This window comes from Solanum stenotomum, chromosome 12, assembly GCF_019186545.1.
Source record: "Solanum stenotomum isolate F172 chromosome 12, ASM1918654v1, whole genome shotgun sequence".
In the NCBI taxonomy this organism is placed as follows: domain Eukaryota; kingdom Viridiplantae; phylum Streptophyta; class Magnoliopsida; order Solanales; family Solanaceae; genus Solanum; species Solanum stenotomum.
In genome coordinates, this window is record NC_064293.1 from 49,364,515 (window position 1) to 49,378,799 (window position 14,285).

The 14,285-nt window shown below is 36.9% G+C and overlaps 1 protein-coding gene across 3 annotated transcripts; it reads right to left on the reverse strand.

Moving 5' to 3' along the window:
* Nucleotides 1-296: 296 nt before the first annotated feature.
* LOC125846521 (protein RST1) lies at nt 297-13,709 on the reverse strand. 3 transcript variants are annotated; one of them, XM_049525981.1, is made up of 25 exons: nt 13,264-13,709; nt 12,566-12,847; nt 12,341-12,424; nt 11,927-12,200; nt 11,313-11,563; nt 10,622-10,802; nt 10,331-10,521; nt 10,047-10,147; nt 9,292-9,367; nt 8,577-8,708; nt 8,423-8,504; nt 7,804-7,876; nt 7,005-7,173; nt 6,413-6,543; nt 6,236-6,327; nt 5,778-5,869; nt 5,478-5,693; nt 5,302-5,379; nt 4,906-5,088; nt 3,849-4,733; nt 3,450-3,746; nt 2,166-2,816; nt 1,661-1,811; nt 1,386-1,504; nt 297-932 (listed from the first exon to the last, which is right to left on the reverse strand). In XM_049525981.1, exons 1-25 carry the CDS (start codon nt 13,648-13,650, stop codon nt 513-515), a joined length of 5,598 nt encoding a protein of 1,865 aa, XP_049381938.1. In that variant the 5' UTR covers nt 13,651-13,709; the 3' UTR covers nt 297-512. The 3 variants fall into 3 exon arrangements, with proteins under 3 accessions (XP_049381938.1, XP_049381939.1, XP_049381937.1); XM_049525982.1 differs by having other exon boundaries at nt 5,778-5,863; nt 11,927-12,203; XM_049525980.1 differs by having other exon boundaries at nt 11,927-12,203.
* Between the last annotated feature and the right edge of the window lie 576 nt (nt 13,710-14,285).

Consider the following 14,285-nt stretch of genomic DNA (forward strand, 5'->3'; position numbering starts at 1 on the left):
TAGCATATTCTGGTCAAATTTAACCATGACAGCACCTCAATTCACCAAAACTTATTGGACATGATGAAATTGAATAGAGGCAAATTATGGGGTAAATATATGTCGAACTGATCAGATGTTTATCCCCACTGATTTTTTCCCAATCCAACGATGATTACGAGTGGATTTCAAATATCCGACAACTTTTAAATCGTTGGAAGCATTCTTGTTGGAAAATATGTACTAATCCTTTTATTTTTTGTTGGAAACGATAAAGTTAACAGTATAATGAGAGGGAAATTGTTTCATGTAAGAGAGCTTTCAACTACTTTTTCCTCGTACCAAATGCACAGAAAGCGCATGAAATTTAACTGATCAACTCATTACACCATCCGAGAGAAGAAGATGACTACTTCACTTACTATTTTAGTATTAGCCACCTTACGTAGAATGTTTATGACAGTGTAAACTAAGGCCTGACAAGACACATACTGTTTTGCCATGCCATACAAATAAATGAATAAGTCAAGGGCTCAAAGCAGAGGTAGACTCTTCACATCAAAATTTAATCTTGCGTGGAACTCATGGACATCCATATTTGCTGGTACCACCATATTGGCAAGCTGAAGCTGTTTCTCTGAAGGCAAAAGATCTTTCAAGGACACACAAGCCTGATGCATCACTAGTAGGAGAAAGCAGGCTATATCATTTTCACTCTTGTCAATGGACTGTGCATCAAAACCACCTTTCAATTGTTTGTTCCATTCATATATCCGCTCTGTCGACGCCCACAAATAAGAAACAACAGAATCTGCTACTACCATCCAGGAGCTATCCGAGAGGAGGGACGTGAGGGTGACTGGCAGATCGCTCAAAACAGTGAATTTGTCCACAATCAACACGGGCCTATAGATGCAGCAGCTTCCACATAGCAGGCCGACAAACTGCAGAGCCTACAGAAAAGGAGGGAGGAAGCAATAATGATCTATCTACATATAACAAACAGCTTCTACCAGCTTATGAACAGAAACAATCCTGGCATAGAAACTGGATTTTGAAAGTAATTTGATGGGTACCATATCTCAGTGTCGATGAATGTAATGTGATGCAAGATTCTGAAAGAGGCAAAGGGCTGGAATATAGCCTTAGTCTACCTCAACAAAATAGTGTTTCAACTCCAGACAGTATTTCCAATATTGAGGTCAGAGCATGCTTATAAACTGAGCTACCACAAGGAGTACCCTCGTGGACATGTTATCTCACAGTGGAGCTATGCTCACTAAAAAAATCATTAACTGCCAGACAACTGTGCAGGTCATTACAAAATGCACCATGGACATATGCAGACAACAAAAGCGCAAAAAGATGAGCCATACTCTGCATGAATCCGAAGTAAATCATCTTACCGTGGAGGGAAATCTCGTAATGCAACTAATTTCCAGTGCCTCAATGAGCCATTGTCTTTTGGCATTCCCTTCAGCATGTTGTACGGTTATTGAAACTTCAGTTAGAGCATCCCAAATATCTGTGCAGAAAGATTGTAGCACTTAGAGACTACACCACAGCAGTTATAGCCTAATGCACTTAACATGTTGATAAATCATGTTGATAAATGAAAGTCTTGAGACTAGAAGTTGCTAACTATTACACATCATCTCCAACAGCCTAAATAGAGCCTAACCTTGAGATCTGCAGTCCAAAAGACAAGCTTTTAGTTTACCAAGCACAGTCAATGGCAGGGAACCACTTTGAACTAGTTTTGCTATTGCTTGAATCTTTTTCACAGTTTCAAACGATAGAGAGTTTGCGACAGTGAAGTTCACCTCTGAAACCTACATAGAGCAGAGGAACATATAGGTAATGAACTGATGCAATTCTGTAACAATTGTTTAAAGGAAAAGTAAAGTACAATTTTGTAATGAATTAGTGATTTACCAATGTACTTAGCACTTATAAGCAATTAACTAATGTAAAATATGCCTCACCCACGAGTAGTACAGAGTGAACTAGTCTAAGTAGAATAGTGACTAGTTATACTTGATCATCAAGTACTCCAAAAAGAAGAAATACGAACAGGCCCAACAATTACTAAACTACTAAAAACCCCGGTCGACCCAAATCTCTTCCAAAAGAATGATAAAATAAAAGAAAAAAAGGAGAATGGAGTAAAAGAAGTTATTCAATACCTTTAGAAGATCCAATAGCCATCCTTGTTGAGCCTTCTCCAGGCATCTAAATGCTTCAGACCATTCTTCAAAAAATTTACCCTGACATGGCCCGTCAGTGTGAGCAGAAGGCAGCAAAGTAAAGAGAAACTCCATGCATTTTTCCATGCTAGATTTATAGTCTTGAGTGTGATGAGAAGATTCATCCAAACACAATTTAAGTCCACTCCAGCATGAAATCCTAAATGTGATTTTCTCTAGGGGGTCACAACTCTCAGAACAAGTAGACCATGATAATAACTCAGCAACATCTTCAAATAATTTCATGATACGAGAACCTGAGAAAATCTTAACCAGGTCGGCCAAATGTGAAAGCAAAAAGAATTGCAGGCGTGACTCAAGCACCCTCAACCGAGGGATGTCACATAGCTCATCAAGGAAGCTAAGGAGAGGATCAAATTGGTTAGCATGTGATAATGAGAAAAGTAAGCATTCCTCCCTGAGATTTCCTCTCTCAAAAGTTATGTCTTGTGCCAACAAGCCAGCAACTTGACTCTCATATCTCATGCACCGTCTGATGATTGCTCCCCAATCCAATGGTGGTAGCCTAGAAGCATGTGAAAGACACCGCAGAACACTAGAAACTGTGTTTACATGTGAGACATCACCTGTCTAATCTCAACATAAAACAAGAAAAGGTCAAATAACTTACACACTTTTTGTTATTGCAAGCCCCGAACTTGCCAAGCAGAGCAAAGGGGAATCATCATAAATGACTTGAGAACAGCATCAAATGCAAAAGAGAACATGAATCGTTAGTCCCAAGAGAACTACTCTGTGATAGTATCATTTAAAGAAATTGAAAATATTTAGAAGTGGCATACAATTTGTAAGTCATTTTCCAAACAAGATAGTCCTTTCTCAGTAAAAGTTCTCTTTGATATGCCAAACTAATTACGTGCAATAAACAAACTAGTTTCAGAATGGGACTTGTAATGCTTAGGAAGAAAAACAATCATTGCTAACAAAATAAACCAGTGCTGTTGAAATACCCAAAGACAAGTTCATTGTAAGGTTTTACAGGTTGATCGGAAGCTCAAAGAAAACAACCAATAAAGTATGGCAAATCTGTTGAAACTCAACAATAAGAAAGTTAATGGCACTATGAATAAGAAAAGAAAAAAATTAAGTTGTGCACCTAACATTCTATAATGCAAGAAATGCCTCCATAAATCCACAGGAAGAATGCTGCTTAAACATAATAACCCTGCGTTATTGAATAACAAAGAAGAAAAAATATTTTACCCCAAGATAGTTCAGATGCATTAGCCACATAGACAATTTCATGACCGTGCTGTCCTCGGGAAAACTTTGTGAGACGGTCTTCGAACCAACAGAATCATTCTCTGAGGTACTTTCATCATTTTGAAGATCTTTGACCCATAAATACTGTCTAAGAAATGAAATTGCCCATGCTGCATGCTGCTGTAACTGATGAGCATCAGAATTTTGCGCAACTAGGAACATCTCTTGCACTAGTGACGTTAAATCAGGCTCGAGAACAGCATTTGTAATTAAAGGACCAGATATATAAGAAGCTTCCTGCGAACAATAGAAAAATCATCAAGTAAAGAGATGACAAGATACAGGTTTATTGGGTTTTGTAATAGCTTTCTGATATATACATATCACCAAGTTTCTCACCTTCTGATCAGAAGAAGAATGTGATGAGCTCAAAGGGTGGGGTTCAATCAGTGTCCCTGCACCTGCTCCTAATGCATTTACAACTCCAAGCATAGCACCGAGATGAATTAGTGGAGGATTGGAGTCGGAGTAACTTTTTCTGAACAATAGAAGCAATTCTTTAATGTGTTCAATTTTCAAAGAGTGCAACCCTTCATTCAAAACCACACCAACAAGACTTCCTGCTCCCAAACAAGATGCCATCAATAAGCTCTGGTGGAAGGTGTCAAATCTTTTAATAGAGAGTAGCTCAGAGATTAGTTCCTTGTAGCAACTCAAAAGATGTTCCAGCTCTGCATCATCAATAAGTTCAAATCTCTGACACATGGCCGTTACAGTAGGTACAGCAAGACACGAGCCCACAGATAATAAGATTTCATGATCTTTGCTCATACTTGTAACTTCTGTAGGGTGTGGAATCCACGAAATAAGTAACGCTTTCACATTAAGAACTGCATCATACATCCCAGCTCTGTACATTGCACCAACACAATTACCCAAACCCAATACAAGCCCTGCAACACCCCACACATCTTCCTCTAAATTCTCACTTATCGAGCCAAGAAATTCACCAGAAAAATTTGAATTCAAATTATCTGATCCAAGTGGAGAAGATACTGAAAGAGTTTCAAGAACATCCGCCGAAGAAGGTGTGAATTGAGAGATCATCTGGGATAAGGTCCTGATGATCTTTCTCAACAATTCTGCTTCCTCTATCTTGTGTGTCTCTTTGCCAGGGTGAGCATCAGTAGCAGTAGCAGCTCTGACTAGAAGAGCTTGACATGAAAAACCTAACCCAACTCCACAAGCTCCTTTCACAAGTGTGCTTTTGCTCACAGATGCAACCTGAAATGACCTCATTCTAAGCATGCTTTGAGCAATCTTTCTACAACTTACATTGCTTCTAAATCAAGTGTAATGTTCATTCTGTTTCATTCAATTATCATAAACATTCTCTAATTGCAAGAAATATATGTTATTTTCCAGCGTCCTGACTCCTGACAGAAAATTACCATACCTCAAGCAGTGCATTGATATTCTCAAATTTCTGCTTGTGATCAGTGAGGTGTAGGCAACTTGATATCACACCAAGAGAGATTGCAGCTGACAATTGGCGATACTCATGTTCATGTTGGAACAACCAATCCAGCAAAAACTTTGAGGCGGTCGCTTTAACAGCATGCGCGGAAGCAGGCAACACCTAGAAGCAAGAAATAGTCAGAGACAGAAGGCCAATAATTTCCAAATACCAAGCAGCCTACAAAGTCATATGAACGTTAGTCCCTCGAGATGCTTTCATGACAAATGGAATCCAAGTCAGTCTTCCTACTCCATTACAGCACAATATAAGCTGCTGAGAAAGATCTTATCTTTCAAGTAGAATTTTCCAGAAACAAGGAGAGAAATCAGTTACCGAACAAAGGGCTCCAACAGCTAATGCAATATTCTCAGCAGCTCGAGGGAGAGATCTCTCTGCAATTGCTGTCATACTCTGCATGACAAAATGCAGGCATGAAGTTCTGTGATGCTGAAAAATAGGCTCAAAAATCAGATAAAAAATCCATCAACAAAGAAGTTACACAAAAACACCTTAAGAATTTCCATGGCAGCTTTAGGAGTTTTGTCCAAAACAGCAGTCTGCAACTTAGCATCAAGTAACAAGATATAGGCTCTCATCCACCTCCGCATGAAGGGCTTCCATGATTGCAAAGAAAGAATTGATATCAATATATTTCTTGACAGTTGAAGAGATGTTGCTATATCAACCAGTGAGGCTTCATATTTAGCTTGTACATCTTGCAAGTCCTGAGCATCAAACAATGCACATGAAGATTCCTGCGGAACACAGAAAAGAAATTTGGTTGCAGTCCCATATTTTAGTTATCTTACCTCTGATGCTCCTGGTTTCCTTGAATCTTTCTTTGTGAAGGAAAGGCAAAAAAGAGCTGCACCAGGTAATTCTTTTTCTCTTCTTTCTTTTCCTTGATTGCCACCGATAATAAAGTATATAAATAAGGTGCAAAGAGTGAATAAAAGATGATTTTCATTCTACTTTGACACAATTTATAAAACAAACCAAGTCTTTAGGACAAAGGCCTAGACACTTTTCAATGCTACATGTCAGACTTATTTGCATTTAGTCAAGGAGAAAAATGACCATTTCTATGCGATTAAAAACATCGCAAACAAAGAGTGTGAGTTAAAGAAATATGCTAACCTGGGTGCTTGTGAGGGGGAAAGGGCCTCACCAGTCACCAAGAAGCAAAATCATATTTGATTGTTGGGAACCCAGATGACAAGTTTAGGAGCCAATAATCTTGAAAAATAGAGAAATTGTATGCCAGTACCTGAAGCAAAGATAAGACGTGGAAAGACATCTAACAGCTTCTCAATTTTGTTTGCAGACACCCTTTTCTGCTTTACTAATCTTCGCCGGGTGCTGCGAGAAATTAAAAACAGTAGTTTGGAATCTTTGACCACAAAATTTAATCTAACATGCAGAAAATAACAGCATTGTGTCTCACATGTGCTCAAAAGTTATAAGTTTGACTTCAAATCCTTCCAGCGCAGTAAGCACTTCAGGGTCAGTCTCGGACACAAGATACTCCAAGTTTCTGTCCTTAAAGTCTGGAATACTTCTTTCAAGATGCTCTACCTAAGGAAATGCAGATTTTGAAACAACAGCTGTGAGATAAGGGAGCAATAAAGTAGAAAACTCACCTGAACTGAGCAATACGAGATACAACTTCCTGCAACTCATTAGGAATGTAACAAGTTCACCATATTGATGAAGACAGTATCCAAAGTGGTTTTAGGGAGTAACGATCATTTGGTCATAAACACTGGACTATATCCAATTAGATGTTTGATCAATTGTATTATATCTAGATATAAATTGTATAATTTAAAACATGTGTTTGGTATAGATACGGAGGGTGTTGGATACATGAAATGCCCCACATTGAGTATAAAAAGGCATCCAAAATGGTTCGTATAGAATTTGGGTCAATTCACCCATTTCCTTGCTCAACATTCACAATGCAGGGAGCCCATAAATATTAAAGATTTGTCTATTAAAAAATTATAGTAGGCAACAAGGGCAATTAGAAGATCTACCTCATAACTGGTTAAGGCCACAAAGGCAGATGCCCGAGCTTTGGACCATAAGGAAGCTTGTCTACAGTCTTGGGAGGTTCCAATATTCCATAGTATCCTCAACACATCTACTGATGCTTCAGGGTATGCTTGAGCATCCATAGCACCCCAGTTCAAAAGAAGACAGAGGCTGACAATTGAGATAGAAGGAAAAACTTTTGAAATGTTTGTTCAGATTTGGCAAGAAATGTTAAGAGTATATGAGAGCGTGCAATGCTCATGAGTAAAGTAAATGATGAAAAAAAGGAAGAGAGAAAGTAGAAAGAAATGAACAGAACTTTCAAACATTCCCTTCAAATTATACACAAGAAAACTCAAGTTTGTTAGTGATAGTACACGCAGTCATAGAGGAAACCCGCAACGGAAAATACAAGTCTGCATTGTAAAGCTCAGAATCTTTTTATCCTTATCCACACAAAAAAATAACAGTCACAGAGAACTACTTTATATGGTAATAGTATTTTTTTTTGAGAATTTATAAGGTAATAGTATTAGTGTCCAGCATTAGGAAGACACTGGGAAATATTTAGAGGGACAGCAACATTACAGATTGTGTAGTCACAGAAAACTTTGAACAACTGTACAGAAAATACTTGAGTAAAATGATTGTTTCTCGCGAGATATCGCAAAGCTTATTATCAGAGTTATCATTCTGAAGTTTGCTCAGTGGAAAGGTGATCTTCATAACTTGGCACAAACAATCAGATATTGGTTAATCACTTTTTCATGGTTTACTAAATGTGTGATAACCTTTACTTACCTGTGAGCAACCATGGCGTTTGCTGAGTAGTTTAGCACATGCTTTGCAATCACATCCCAAGCAGAATAAAAATCTGAAATAAGAGCATGACAAAATTGGTGCCAAAGGACAACATTACCAGTTTCAAAACAAAAAAAATTGGTGCCAAAGGGAGAATTTGAAAAGGAAATTGCATGTGAAATGAAAAAGAGTCGAAAAGCATGCTAGTTTTTAAGTTGCGGGGAGGTAGAGAATCAATCAATACCTCTTGACCACATCTAAGTGTTTTTTCTTTCACTATAAGAAAGCAAAGAAGTGACAAAATAGAAGAAACAGAAGAACACAAGTTATCCACAATCTTGGAAAGGTTTCCTATCTTTTCCTGCAGATAAACTAGATGTATTACCACAATCTTGGAAAGGTTTTTCCTGACCAAAAAAAAATCTTGGAGAATTTTCTGTGTTCTTAGCAGCTGTAATATTTTTTCATGGGAAGTACATTTTCCAAATGCAATAGAGAGGAAAAAACAATCTTTTTTAGTTCCAGCCGTGTCTTGGGTGGGACTGAGTCGGGTTATGCCAAATTACCAACACCTCATATGAATTTGACATTTGAAGATTTAGCAATCGTGTAGGTTTACCAATGGCATCTGCTTCACAGAGGTGGCCAAGGCTTTGAAGACCCAGAGACTGCATTAAAGGATCTTGATTCTCCATGCAAGCCTGTTAATTGAAATAATATAATTAAGGAGCTTGGAATTATGTGTACTAAAGAAACTAACTAGTAGAACATACCGCAATGGATAAAATAAGGTCCACTCCACGATCAGGATTTCTTCTGCAGATATCACAGATGGAAACAGCCATACTAATGCAAATATCTCGCTGAGACGCAAACCGAGTAAATCTATTTGCAAGTAGTACTCCCTAGTTTTCACCAGAAAAAGGAAAGCAATGACTATTTGTGCCACATATTAAGGGTGATCTGACCTACTGACATGAAAACTTTAAAAATTACCATCAAGCAATAACATGTCAATTCAGAACTACCTAACAAATTTATCCACCATCTTCAGGCTGGATCAAGTTTTTTATGATATAGTTCCTTTTTTTAATAATGTATCAAGTTTTTATAAGATAGTTCATGGATCATCAATTCAATCACCTAAGAAAACTTGCCCGATATATATTCATTCCACTTGATAATTTTGTGGTGCCATACCATAGTAACTGCTAAATTATTTCCTTTATAAGATTGGGACTATACCAGTTCTGGACTTCTAGTCATGTTGTCTAAAATTTGATAAACAAAAGCTGTGAACAAACCGATAGAATCTCTCCCATTCCAAAAAAAATAAAAATAGAATCCCTGGGTCTAGTGAAGGATTAATGCAATGGGAGAAAATGTTTGTCGTGTTTATTGCATATAACAAGTTCACTACAAGCATCAGTAAAGGGAATCACAAAACAATGATAGTTATGAGAATGATTTTAAGGTTGATAATCTTGCCTGCAAGGTCCCAAAGACACGGTCGTTGTATTCCCAGGTTTTGCAAAGTAAGCGAATCGCAGTAGCAAATAGAACACTATAAGACAAAATAACATACATCAAGAGAATTAATAGATAAATGTAAGAACAACATATCCACATATATTTTCAGTAGAATGATATTATCATGAACCTTAGATCATTAACAAGTGCAAATATACTACAATTAAAGAGACCATTGACCAGCTCTCATAATAAAAGGCTATCAATGGCGATTAAACTTTCCATCAGGAGAAGGGCAGTATGTATGCATGTTCAGATATAACCTATATCTATCATGTTATAATGTATTCAACTTAAAAATAAACTACGAGTAAAAAAGGTAGAAGTAGCAGAATTCACGATGGTGCAGCATGCTGTTTACCCTACTTATCAACAAACACAGGAAAAAGATAAAATAACCATTGGCCAGATGACTGATTTCCTAACCAATGATTTATAGCCTTAAGAACAAACAATGCACAACACAGTGATAATTGACCTTAACTCTTAGAGCAATCAAAATTCAGATATTCTCAAGCAAAAATCAAGTTGCCAGTCTTCCACATGAACTGTTTGACATAATGATGTGCAATTTTACAATATTTTTCAAGAGAAGGAAAATTTATAGGCTGAAAGGAAATGACCAAATAATGCAATACATCATCCATAGGCAATAAGATATATCCACCTGCAAAACTAACAACAGATATCAAAAGAGAGTATAGTTAGCATACGGTTTCTTATCATTCTGAAGCATAGGCAACAGTGTCTGAATAATGAGAGGTATGATTGCAGGATGGAAAGCAAGTGATGGCAGCAGTTCCAGAAGTTTTAGCTGCACTTTTATTGAAACAAAACAGTGATTATGAGTCCACTGAAATTAACCCTAACAAAAAATGTTCATAGGTTCCACTTGAAGAATCCAAGAAATGAGAAGTCATCCACTAGAAAATTGAGTAAATACAAACGCTGTAATAAACATGGCTAATAGATCTTGACGTAACAAACTAAAATTTACCAGAACTCCATGAGAGTCAACACTTGTGTTCGTGGAAAATATATGATTGTAGAATTGAATGACTAGTAACAAAGGGACACCAAGTTTAGGATCCGCTCTGCTACTATTAGCCAAGATATCAACAGAAGAGCTCCCATCTGTTTGATGCATGACGAGGACACAGGCAATCGCACTAAGTATCATGGGCATATCTGCAAGAACAAAGCATAGAACAGATATTGTAGAACCTTAACAACAAAAAATTTGCAAGTTGAACCTGAACTCAGCAGGACTAGCTTATGAGGACTTAACCAATCAGAAAGATATTCTGAGACTGAGAGATGGATGAGGACTTCCTTCTTGCAATAATACGATGCAAGTGGCCGGTAACCAAGGAGCTCCAAGTTTTTGATACATAGTGCTTGTCTCTAATAGTAGTGACATGACTAGGCTCATAATTCAGATAAAAAGAACCAGACAATGGAGACAGTTCCTGAAAAAAGCCACCCGTTATAGGGTAAGTACGAAATGAACTTCCAATTGGAGCAAAATCAGCAAAAAAAAGTAACAAGTAAATAATGCTTAAATTGCCCATTGGCCCTTGAAATCATTGAGTCAAATGCCACGCCTAAAAATAAGAACAAGAATCTAGCAAAGATTGAATGATCCATCGAACACTACCATTGCTACTCAGAGAATGTTATTTGAACAGATGGATAGAATATGGTTCAACTTCTTGCAATTTAAGTGTGAAATTAGATCAATTCTTTTTTTCTTCTTCTTTTCTTTGTGTGTGTGTGATTTTTTATTTTTTTTATTTTTGGGGGAAGGGGCTTGTGCAGAAGATGTTACAGGAAGTCTTGTAGGATGATCTAGTAAACATTGACAAGAAACACATATGTTAATGTCCATTTCACTTGAAGAGTGTAGGTGTCTTAACTAATATCAGTTACGCACTTTCACAATGACGTATAATTTTGAGGTCCGAGACAATGAAATAAACCTGAAGCCATATATGCTGCAAGAGTCTGAAGACTATGTATTTAGGTGTACTAATGGACGGAAATTTCATTCCTTTTGGCTGTCCAGTCTTTTGTGCAATAAGTAGTCTACTCGAAAGCTTTCCCAAAATGTGAAGCAAATCCGTTGCTACTTGTTTTACTGATTTAGATGGAGAAGAAAGAAGGCTGATAGCAGGGAAGATGAATAAGAGCTCTTCATTTAAATCATATGCATCTCTAAAGACATCATTCTCTGCAAAAGTAGTTTAACAATTTTATTTAGCTCCTGACGAAAAATAAGCAACAGAGACAGTTATTTATCCAGTAAAGCGTATAGATATCCTCAAAAGAAAATGTGTTCATTAATTCACTATTTTACTTCTGAAATATTTTAAGAATCTTCAAAGATTTACTTGATAGTACATACTGAGGTGATATCTTCCAGGCAAATAGGATAAGAAATAGCACCTTAGTACTCAAATGCAGACAACGGGAGGTAACTGTACACTGGTATGTGCCTTTGGTACTAAATACAATTTTGTTCTCATTAAATATATGTAATGCATCAGAATTATTAACCTTTTTTCCAGAAAATCAACAAAATCAGTAACCATACCGTTCTCATTTTTCCACTTCAACAGAAATAGAATAAGTTTCACCTCCAAGAATTGTTCATGTTCAAGTTCAGACTGCATAAGCACCATAAATAAGGACAACGTAATTGTTGATAATTCAGGTATATAGCTCAAACCAAGATCTTTTTGCACAATCAATATGTGCCTCGATACTTCTAAAATGTTCTCAATTGAACTCATGTGCTTTGGATTTGTACATAAGGAGAACATAACATCCAGTAGCTCCACACCACATAACTGAACTTCATGAAGCAGCTGCTAGCATTGATGATGCCACTTGCAATTAGTAAGTCTATACCACAATATAAATCTTAAAATGTAACAAAATTAACTTTAATCCAAAAATACAATAAAATTCAAAAAGCGGGAGAAAAAGGAAAGGCCAGTTTGAATACCGATCCCATTTCCACCAATTGTTGCAGGACCACCACATATGCATCTACAATGCATTCAAGGCAGTGCGAAATATTAGTAAAATCCTGCACATTAACCACAGAGTTTAAGCACTTAAATATTGATGGCGAACATCTATCAGAAAGCACGCATCTAACGGACAAACAGTCGCCATAGCAAGAAGAAAGAAGAAAAAACATACTTTGCATAATACATAGTACACTTACTTCTGCATTATCGCATGGAAAGAACTTCAAACGCCCAATGAGGAGCTTAATAACAGGAATGGCCTCTAAAGGAATTGAACAACAAAGTCCAGCTAATGACGATACCAAATTTCTTATAAATGAAGAAACTGAAACAGATGATGGCATCCTAACAATTGAATAATTCAAGAAAGGTACCAAGAAATCACAAACTTCAACCATTCCCAAATTCTTGCTCTGCATTATGAAAATAAGCACTTGTTGCACTAGCTCTGTTTGAACCTCCACTCGGCAAGAAAGCACCTGCCCAGCCATTAACCGATTCACATCAGAACCATTACCAAAATTAATTAATAGAGACTTCAAAGCAAAAAACTCATCAGACACTAATTGCTCATAAACTGCCAGAATGAGCACATGACTGTTCATGACTAACTGCAAATATGTTTGTTTCTTGCTGAACCCGAGCACCACATAACCAAATTAATATCTATCCCACTTAACAAACCAAGTGGTTTTGTGGTGTACAATGTTATTTCCCTAGCTGATCAAGTCCAATAAATCTTGCAAAAATAGCACAATCAAAATCCATTCTAATAACAAAATTAGCCCTGTCAGTAGAAATAGTTCAATTTATCACAATTCTAATAACAAGTACACTCAAACTTAAAACTGCGAAAGGTACACATTGGGATAATTAAGCATAGCGTTGCAATTACCTTGACAAATGGATGAGTCTCTGAAGATAGAGACTGCAATGAATTCTTCTGGAAACCCAAACGAACAAGAAAACCTACTCCTTTGACAAAAAGACTGACAAAACGAGAATCGGATGCTTCGAGGGCAGACAGGAGCTCGAGTAACCCGCGAGATAGGTCCAATTTGGAGTCTCTGACGAGGCGGCATAGCTCTCGAACCGATTGATCAAGTACAGAAGCGGAGGTGGAATGAAGGCACTGAGTGATGGCGTCAGTTCCAGGGGCGGAGTCGGGGTTCAAGTAAGGCGGAGCCGATCGAAGCTTGTCGAAGATCGAGATGACTGCAAATTTCTGCAGCGACGGTTGAGGGATTCGAATTTTCTCCAGCAGTTGAGAGTAAGAGTCCATTAGGGGCCAAATAAAGTACTTGGAGGAGAAACAAGTGTGGCGGGCAAGTGGAGTACCAGGGGCCAAAAGAACTGATATATGAAATTTATATGCAAAAATAACACAACAAATGTTTATATGTTCATCTCGACTGTTTCTTATTAGTCTTAAGATTTTGTTTTTCTTTAACGTGCTTACCAAAAAAATCCGTTTCAAAAAAAAAAAAAAAAGGTTTCCTTTTCTTTTTCTATTAGGGAGAAGTATTAATTTCGTTTCCAAAGTATCAAGAATTAAATTTAGATGCACTTTCAAATTCTATAGACCTTTTAATAATTGAAAACACTCCTAAATTTTCGCAAAATAATTTAGAGGTATATTTTACTCGGATTGATCAAAAATGTATCTAGTTTGATTAATTAAGTAAAGAGATGTCATTAAGTCTATTAATAATTCAGAAATAAAACTAATAATTTACCTCGAAATTAGAGGTATTTTCTACACTCTCTTTTCTAATAACTCTTTAAGTTCATTTATTTTTTTTCAGACCACAATGTTAGTGGATTGATATATTTGAGATATCTTCGATTTTAGACCACTAAACATTCAAGAATTTTTTTTACTTTCTTAAATATGACGAACAAATAATCAAGAACAGC